Source organism: Trachypithecus francoisi, unplaced genomic scaffold (genome assembly GCF_009764315.1).
Source record: "Trachypithecus francoisi isolate TF-2019V2 unplaced genomic scaffold, Tfra_2.0 Lachesis_group8, whole genome shotgun sequence".
Lineage (NCBI taxonomy): Eukaryota > Metazoa > Chordata > Mammalia > Primates > Cercopithecidae > Trachypithecus > Trachypithecus francoisi.
In genome coordinates, this window is record NW_022681473.1 from 94,349,431 (window position 1) to 94,359,781 (window position 10,351).

General features: G+C 40.2%; 1 protein-coding gene across 2 annotated transcripts in view; it reads right to left on the reverse strand.

The window, feature by feature from the left end:
• PDGFD (platelet derived growth factor D) overlaps positions 1-9,815 on the reverse strand; it is a 254,037-nt gene extending 244,222 nt beyond the window's left edge. For both annotated transcript variants that reach the window (XM_033204478.1, XM_033204477.1), the window contains exon 1: positions 9,229-9,815. In XM_033204478.1, coding sequence (XP_033060369.1) covers positions 9,229-9,352 — 124 coding nt within the window. In that variant the 5' untranslated portion in view covers positions 9,353-9,815. The remainder of the gene's footprint in view (positions 1-9,228) is intronic.
• Positions 9,816-10,351: the final 536 nt, after the last annotated feature.

A 10,351-nucleotide genomic window follows, 5' to 3' on the forward strand; every position in this document is an offset into this window, starting at 1 on the left:
ATAACCTAAATGGGTCCTGCATTAGTTTTGGCTTTATTTCTATCACCATTTCAAACTTGTCATTTAGTACTCTAGTTAGGACAAAGGAAGGGCAGCGTCAAGGCACAGGAAGAAAGTTATTCAAGTAGAGAAGGGCCAATCCCTGAAGAAACGATAAATCACAGTGACCTCACCCAGAGCGTTTCGGTAGAGCAGTGGGGATGATTTCAAATCACAGTGGGTAGAGGGGAGGAGAGGAGGAAGAGACATTGAGTCATGCTGAGACTGAGAAAGTGTATATGATGGTAAAGTGAAGAGAAACAATAAAAGAGCTTTTGCACATTGTGGGAAAGTGCAAAGAAACTAGAATATACCTGTTGGCTGAGGGAATGGAGCCAATAAGAAGGAAAAATTTAAAGATAGAAGAGTAGTATACTCCATGGAAATAGGTTAAAGGAATTATAAAAAGGTGGAATTGTGCAAAAAAAGAGGAACCAAGAGCACAACATATTCAGACACAGACTGACCAGAACAGAGTCTAATTTCGCAATTTCTATGGCTGCTTTTATGTTATAATGGCAGAGTTGAGTAGTTGTAACAGAGACCATATGGCCTGAAAAGTCTGCAATATTTACTATTTGGCCCTTTACAAAAAAAGTCTGCCAACCTCTGCATCTGCTCCAAACTATTAACTATTCTTTGCAGTGAAAATATGCAAGTTTGATAGATGTGTTTTCTATGTTTTCTTTCAAGTTATTAAGGATTCTGAACCCAACAGGGTCTAATCCAAAGCGCCAGTAAAATCCCTGTTCACCTCCCTCTTGACTAACACAAATCTATTAGTTATGACTAGAGGAATGATAATAATAGTTTATTGTCATCCAGGCTACAACCATTATTTTCTTCAAGGTGTCTGTAGTAAATGTTGTCAATTTCTGGTTGAAATACATCTATACTTAAGGAAATACCATTTACATTTTATGAACCTGGTAAACCTATCAGACATATAATCTGAACTTTCCTTTATGGCTCAAGGTCATTTTTAAAATCAACAACTTTACTGGGCTATAACATAGTTATTCCCCAGCAACATACGGAGACAGATTGGAACTATTTTCACCTTATTTAATAAGAAGCCTCAGCCAGCTGGGCTTGCTTAGGTCTTATGAATGCTTTTCAAGACCTGGAAATAAAAGAGGAGGCAGGAAAACTTCTAGCTGTCACTTCTCAGTGCTAACAGTGTGAATAACGCAAATCAGTTCTCTTATCTATTCTAATAACCTGCTCCTCTTCTGCTGTGGATATGAGAACCACATAAACCAGGGTGATGTAATTATATGGAAAATAAAGACAAATGGGCTTTTAGTGTCTACCACATGATCCTTATGAACACACTTTGTGACAGTGATTTTAGCTTTTAAGTGGATTTGTTGCATATTTGTTAGTTCATTTGGTTGTATTTTCCATAGCTGAGTTTGCTAAACAGCTACATTTTGTAAAAGCAGGTGGTTGCTACATTGCTTATTAAATGTTTCAATGAAATGGAGGACTGGTCAGCATCTTCTCAGATTGGGTCTGAAAAGACTTTTTCAGAACCAACAATAGCACATTCAATCCCCACTTCACAGCTCACACCCAGCAAACATCTCTGAGCTCTTCAGTCCAAAGAAGGCATGCTACATTTCAAACCTTAAATATTCAAGATCCTAATACACACAACATGGGGGCTATAGTTAATAATAGTGTACTATATTCAAGATCCTAATATATTCAAGATCCTAATATATACAACATGGGGACTATAGTTAATAACATTGTACTATATTCTTGAAAATTGCTAAAAGAGTAGATTTTAAGTGTTATCATCACACAAAAAAGGTAAGTATGTGAGGTAATGCATGTTAATTAGTTTTAGTCAACACTGTATACATATTTCAAAACATGTTGTACATGATATATATATACAATTTTTGTCAATTAAAAATAAATTAATAACAAGATATGACCAGGCATGGTGGCATGTGCCTGTGGTTCCAGCTACTTGTGGAAGGCTGAGGTGGTGGGATTGCATGAGCCCGGGAGGTTGACACTGCAGTAAGCCTTGATTATGCCACTGCACTCAAACTTGGGAGCTACAGCAAGACTCTGTCTCAAAAAATAAATAAAATAAAATAAAATTTTAAAAATGAATCCTAACAAATAAAGCTTCAAATCATGTTTGGCTTACTTTTATAGACAAAGCACTGCATCCAAAACTGTCTTCATGAACACACTCTATAAAATAGTGCTCAAGTAAAAACCCTAAAATCTGAGAAAAGATGACGTCTCACAATGAAAGACAGCTCCCATGCCTGGCCTGCGATGCTTCCACAGACCTCTCCACCTCCTAATTATACAAAAACCACTAAACTGCACACCCCACAAATCAAAAAAACACACAGTATTAATCTGTCAATATTAAAGCTAACATAGAGATGTCAACATACCAGAGGGAAGATGAAGGAAAAGACATATTATTATGTGCATTATCAACAGTTATCAGAAACAAAGCATGCTTTATTCTTGCTCTGGAAAAAAAGACTCATCAGAACAAACTATTTCTCCCTGTATGTGCACTTGTGCCCATTGCTGTCCTGTGGGCTTCCTCCTTTAGTTTTGATTTACATTTGGTTTTGAAATACCGTACGAGGAGGCAGAATATTTCTGCTGCCCCTTTTGTCTTGGATTCTTTCCTTTTTGCTGTAATATTATATATTACTCCCTGTAGCTTTTTGCTGAAACCATCGCTCACATAACAGTGTAAAAATGCTCCCTTTTAAATTGCATTAATTCTGAAATGCAGCTATTTGAAAAAACTTAAAGTGTTATCAAACACTAGACAGGTTACCTGCATAATTCATATTACTTTATTGAGACCTCAGATACAGTTACAAAATAATATCTGCTGTGCTGAGCTGCAGAGCCTCAACCAGGGTGAGGGGACCTCAGGGATATGGTGAGGGCACCAAGGATTTAGGGATTTGGGTTTAAGAAAGTCATTCATGTCCCCCACCATCATATTAAAAATGAAATGATTCCATCTGTATTCATGTCCCACAGGCAGCAGAGGTATAGGAAGACTGGCCCTGATCACAGCCTCCGTCTGGCAGACTCTTCAAGAATACTAGCACCCAGCAGTCAAACACAGAATGGGCCATGTCTCTGTCTAAATAACACCTTTCAATGGTTTCCCACTGCTCTCAGCATAATGGCCAAGCTCCCTAACATTACTCCCCATGCCTTTCGCTGTTGAACACTTGTATACCTGTATTCTCACCTGGAAAGCTTGGCAAGTGCTGTTCTCTCCTGCTCCTCCCTCTCACTGCACCCAATGTCTGAATGACTTGTCCAGAATGAACACAGCACGGTCAACCCCTGCTCACAGCTTCCACCCAGCAATCATCCCTGAGCTACTTCAGTCCAGAGAAGGCATGCTGGATTTTAACATTTTAAAAATCAAGAATCCCAATGTATACAATATGATTACTATAATAATCACAATGCATTCTTGAAAATTGATAAGGAAGCAGACTTTAAGGGTTAAGTGTTATCACAAAAATATATGAATAATGCATATGGTCATTAGCTTGATTCAGTCATTGAACACTGCATAGATATTTCCAAACAATATGCTCTACAGGATACATTTATACAATCTTTATTTGTCAGTTAAAACTAAATCATAAAATGACATTCTTTTTAAAGAGTCCTAAGACATAAAGCCTCGTTTCATGTTTGCTTACTTTTACAGGCAAAGCAGCATACATTTCAGCCACCACTTCCTCCAGGAAGTCTTTCCCAATTCCTCAAGTCTATATTAGGTGCTCTTTGTGTATTCCTATCTCTCAGTGCATTTCCTTCATTAAAGCACAGATCACACTCTTTAGAACTTTCACACTTAAATTGCAAAATACATTTTCTCAAGTAAAACTCTTACGATGACCACACATAAGTGAAGAAGAAGTGTGATAACACATGTGGAGCTAGTCTGTTGAAGAAGGGGTGGAGAAGCAGAAGCCACACGCATTCAGCCTCCTTGGTACCTGGGCACTGACCTCCCCGGCACTTCTGGAGAATCCTGGTACTCTCCAGAATGCATCTGAAAAATACGTAATGGAACTGACAATTGTTTGTCTATATTGTCCACTAGGCAATATATTCCAAGAGGTCAGGAATCATGTGTGTTTCACTCATATTGTGCCAGATGCTTAGTTACCTAGCACAATACATAGGAAGCATTAGGGATGTTAGAAATAATCACTGAAGGCTGGGCGTGGTGGCTCACGCCTGTAATGCCAGCACTTTGGGAGGCTGAGGCGGGTGGATCACGAGGTCAGGAGATTGAGATCATCCTGGCTAACACCACGAAACCCCGTCTCTACTAAAAATACAAAAAACTTAGCTGGGTGTGGTGGTGGGCACCTGTAGTCCCAGCTGCTTGGGAGGCTGAGGAAGGAGAATGGCATGAACCCAGGAGGCAGAGCTTGCAGTGAGCCGAGATCTCACCACTGTACTTCAGCCTTCATTGAATACATGAATAATAGTTACAGCAGGGGTTAGCAGTAGAACTTATGATAAAGAACTATTTGTCTGCTACCTTTCATCTTCAGAAGACAGTTAAGATCAAGTAAAGAATGATCTGAAAAGAGCCTTGAAAGAGGTTAGGTAGCTCAGGCATTAACTCACCTTCACTCTCAAGTCATCTTAATCCTTTTAGAAAGATCAATGTATTCCCTGAATGGCATGGCACAGCTGAGGTAGATACATTCTACACCTGGTTCATCCATCTAAAAGATTTCCCTATTATAACAAAGGGAAGGATTGTATGAAGGTGTTCCAGAACTGCCTTTTTACACTAATCTGACTTCAACATAGAAAGTTCAAGACTAATTTCCAGAAGGAAGATGATTTACATTGTGACTCAGCTCTTAGGGACAGAGACAAAAATATGCATATCCTTCTAGACTCTTAGAATGACAGGGCTCTGAGACCACATATGCTCAGAGTTCCGCATGACATCAAGCTTAGGCTTATTACTAGTCATTAGAGATCAGTGACTCTGTGGCTCTGCTCCGCTGTTTGACTCTTTTGTTCTGAAACAATACAGTTTTGCTTTCATTCACTGAAAGGGAAAATCCTGTGGCAAAAATCACTTAATAAACTCATTATGGTCATTAATGTAACTCACAACCTAGTAGCATCCTCCACTACACGGTATACAGACACCTGGCTAAACCCTGCTCTTTAAAAGAGTTTCTATAAAATGATATTATCCATGGTGGCAAGTCAAAGCCATGTTACATTTAAAATATGTAATCACAGCTATGCTTTACAAGATTATAGACGTTAATATCCTTAGAGCTGGACAAAAAATACACAGATGGGATTCTTTGCTTTCAGACACTTTTAAAATAATGTATTGATAATTGTTCTCTGTTTTGTTGCCTTCCCTTTAAGCTCTGATCTTCGCACTTAAATCAATGTGCTATCATCAACGATGACAATAGAAAACCACATTAAGAAACGAGCTTCACTACTTTAAAATCTAAGACAGCAGCACAATTACTAAAACTGCAGGCCTATCACTAGATAATGCTGATGTAATAGATGACTCAAGTACTATTATACTGACCAAAGATAACTAATTTCAGAATTGTTTACCATCAACACCTATACTTTCTAAAAGCAACAAAAGGTCAAGAAAATGAAGAATGCATCTGCATTCTTAAGCTCCTAGGCAGGAAGTTCCATGTAGTTAGATTTTAAAATAAGTAACTAATATTGTCAGTTAATTGCTATCTTTATACTTCTCAATCTGCACACTGAGCAACAGTTAGTTTTGGCCAGTTATTATTACAAAAGCACCAACTGCGTAGGCACTAAAATTAGAATACGTAGATGCTACTGCTAAATTAAGATTTTCTTTGTGACCAGAGGCAGAAATGTGTATCAAAAGTAAATCAGTTTGAGCAAGAATAATAAATATGATATAAGTGTAAACATTCTATTAAGTACTGTAAATTATTATAGTTTAATCCTTCTTAGTTATAGAGCCTCATGTCCTTCTGGAGACGGGCAACAGATTCAACTACCTTCCTTCACTGGGCCACATTTAACCATTCTACAGGTAGAAAGGCTCTGCAGATATCCCTTCAGAACAAGAATACCCTATGATGGAGAGTTCTGGAAGGCCAGGACACAGCAGCAGATCAGCTTCTTATAATGGGTAGGAGAAGACTACCATTTGACAACCCCAACACTATGTATTTCCACATCTATTTCTTAGCTATTCCAGGTATCTGGAACTATTAGGCATAGTATATCAAGAAGTTGTGGGGTTTTATTGTGTTAGGCTAGACAGAATAAAACACACCTCATGCCCTGTACAGGACACCTGGCTTCTTTGCCCCTTTCTTCATCCCAACATTAAGCAGCAACTAACAGGGCCAGCAGGAACAAATGAAAAGCATTCAAGTATGTTCATCATCAGGTAATGGTTTCTAAAACTCCCAAAGCTCACTTCTAATTTTTTGTTGTGATTTCCTATCATTTGCAATCTGAAAGCCAGATCTTCTAAAGACCCTAAATAAATATTTAGAAACTTTCATTTTCTATTTTCCCCCTTTTTATATTCCATGTTCATGTCCTCCTCAAGCTTTTATCATGTCTTAATCTGATAGTCAAATGAGCAAGAATATTGTCGTCTTCAATGAGTCATTAGAAAAATTTGGAAGAGCAGGTTGACAATGTCTGGAATCAGAACAAAGTTTTAATTCAATAAGATTACTTTATCTCTGTCAGCTATAGCCATTAAGATTTTCCAAGTGTCCTCTAGAATTTTTCATAGCCCCATTATTCTTACTCTTTCACCAAAACTCTATGCCAATGTTTCTCAACCATTTTTTCACTATTGCTAACCTCCATCCCTTAAAGACTCTTTTTAGACTTTTCTTCTGATCACTCTCCCTCCTTGTGATTGGTAATACCACAGAAATGTATATCTATTTATATCTGCTAGCCTTTTGAAGGAACACAGACCGTTGCAATATCTAAGACTGTGTTCACCCTCTAAGATCTAATTGCACCCCATTGGGGGACAATATTGCCCCTCTTGAAGAATGCATACTCATTTAGGAAAAAGCTGCCATTTGGACATTTTATAACATTTATTTTATAAACTAACAATCCATTATGAATGTTAACATTTTTTACTCTATAGAAAACAAATTTTAAGGTATAACTACCTTTTTCTCCTTCCCAGTCTTGTTTGTAAGATGACATTGATGTTGAGGAAAGTATTGAGCAATCAGAACTAATCAAAGAGTGTGTGTGTGTGTGTGTGTGTACTGTTAAAGTAATTGCAAAACAGTTTTACTAAAATATGAAGAAATAAGAAATCCAGGGTAGTTTTTAAAGCTTTCTTGAAACATACCATTTCCCATACAGACTGGACAGATGTATGCAGATGTATAGAGTTTTAACAATGAAACTAAAATGAGATTATTCTCTTTTAAAAAAAAAAAAAAACCTGCTGAGCTACATAACTTGGGTTTAGTCAGAATCTTGGGTTAATGGGCAATGGTTACATGCTTTTCATTTTCTGTCCTTGACTTCTTGTAACTGATACTTGGGAGGCTGAAGATTACAAAATTATGGCTATGAAGTCATGCAAATTATAAATGGAATTTTACTCTATGTAGCTAAAAGGACATACAAAGTGCAACTAATAACAAACCTACAAGACAAACTAGGAGATCTGTCCCTGGTGAAAACATTAAAGAGTAAAAACAAAAAACCAAAAAAATTTGGTGTTGGGCCTAATCCTTAAATGTAGTTAAAAAAAAAAAAAAAAAAAAAAAAAAACGTGCTTTTAACTAAGACAGAGAGTTACCAAAAACTCATGGCTGGAATCTTTTAGATAAAAATGCTATGAAAAAGTAAGATGACTCTGTGGCTTTCCCTGCTATCAATCTACACCACTTCAGGTGACCAGTACACTGATATCCGCAGTCTACACATCATCAGATAACATAATGAAATTTTGGTTTCCCTGCAAAGTCCAAAAGTCACTTGGTAAATTCCAAATTAAGGACATACCAAGAAAGAAACTGATACGATGGCTAATACGAATTTGCCAAGACAGTCAAATACTGTCAGCTGAAACTGTGAAGCCATCAACAATTGCTTGGTGGTCTCCTTGGGAGATGTGCTAATACTTTAAGCAAGCAGGAGAGACAGATACTGATGTAGGAAAAAACAAAATCCAAAAGCCTATGGGTCAGTTCAGGTACATGGCAGAACAGCTAAAATTTACTGAGAACATCAGCTACAGTTAGGACTTGAAGGATAAATCAACTTCTGATTTAGGTGGAGGCCCCAGAAAGTAAATAAACTCAGCTTAGGGTCCCTGGAACCAGTGACCCAGGTGTCCTCTAGGGTAAAGGAAAACAAACAAGCTGGCTTGGGACCTTGCTTAGGACAGCTGTTTCGGGAGCTGTGCTCCTTGCAGATAGTTGGAAGCCGCTTCTGCAAGGAAACTAGCAGTAGAAGCCCGGTGCCCGTGTGGTGCAGATGAAACCTCAGAAGCCTTCGTCTCCTACACTCTAAGCTTGTGAGTCAGGGTGAACTTCAACAGGAAAGTCACTTAGGGGACCTAAAGGACAATAAGCTGCACGTTGCCATTTCCTGAAAATAAATACAGATAAATTGTCACTGTTCCAGATATAACTGCTGGACTGAAACGCATGATTTCTCCTCTCCCTCGTAAAAATAAATAAAATAATTAAATTAAAATAAACGTATATCACCCAGGGAAAGCTACTCTTGAGTCCTTCCACCTATCAAAATTGGCTAAGAAAGGTTGAGTCTGACCAAAGGGCGGCGCAGCTTGCAACTTTTGCCAACTCCAGGATGAGGCACCGCATCCTGGTACCAGGGGCTTGGACACCAAAAAGACTTCTCTAGGGTGCAGCAAGACGAGCCACCTGGCTTATACCTATCCCCATCAGCAGGAGTCCCACACCTCTCAGTCCCATTCGGGAAATGGAGCTCTCTCAGGACTGGAGACAAGCAGGAGACGTCCCTCCCCAAACAATGCATTCAGCACGAGTTCACAGTAAAGATTCAAAAAGAAAGGGGAAAAACATGGAAAGAACCATAACAATAGCAAACATGATTTTTTTAAGTTAAAAAACAAAATGAGTCTCTTACCATCTCTTCTGAGGTTGGCGTTGCGCAAAGCTTTGATGGATGCGCTCTGCGGAGTTGCAGAAGTGTCCCGACAGCTGCAAAAGTTTGCGCAGACTAGAGTGTAGACAAAGATGAGCCGGTGCATTTGGGATCAGCGACTAGAGACAGCGTCGCTCCAAGAAAAAGCCGGGTTCCGCTCCCGGGACCGACGCCGCGCCGCCTTGCGCTCTCGCCGCCTGCGCTCGCCCAGCGCTGGCCCGGGCCGCTGTGCTAATCGCCGAGCTCTCCCCAAACTTCCTGCATGCTGAACTTTCCGAGCGCGTGTGGGTGCCGCACTTCCTTGTGGTGCTGAGTTGATAAACGGTGACGGGACAAACAACAGGTTGACGTTTGTTCGCCCCCTCCGGTGGCCGGCAGCTGCAGCACAGGCTGCAGGGGACGGGCAGCGCCGAATTCAGCGGGGCAGGCGAGCTGAGCAGCCGCGTTTTCCAGCCTCGGTCGCGGCCCCTAAGAGGCGCGCACTCGGTCTCAGAGCGGCGGCGCGAGCACCTCAGCTCCCGGTTTCCCAGACCCGGCCTAAACCTGCTCTGCCACTGAGCATGCCCAGTTTAATCGCCGGCCGGGACTCTTCCCACCGTCCTGGGCTTTACCCTGCTGGTTGGACCTGAAAGGGCTCAGGAAACAGTGGCCAGGAGGAAGTGGGAGAGGGTAGAATCGCAGCACTTCTTTAGAGGTGACTGGCACATCCACCCACAAGCCACAGCTCTCCGCCTTGTTGGTGGTGGGATGTGGGGACGGGGACTGGAGTTGGGAGTGTTTATTTTACAATAACCAAAGTGAGACGCTACTTAGTTAAAATTTCACTGTGTATAGTGAAAAAGCACAATACAAGGGAGCTAAATTCTGAGCTTTTCTTTGAGCTCCCGTCAGTGTGACCTTTGGGTGAATCAAGGGTACGTTTTCAGGGAATAAAATAAAAATAAAAGTATATCACCCAGAGAAAGCTACTCTTGAGTCCCTCTACCTTATCACAAATGCCCTAGAAAAGGTCGAGACTGATGGAACGATGGCGCAGCTTGCAATTTTCGCGAACTCCAGGATGAGGGACGGCCTCCTGGTACCAGAGAGTATTGGACACCAAAAT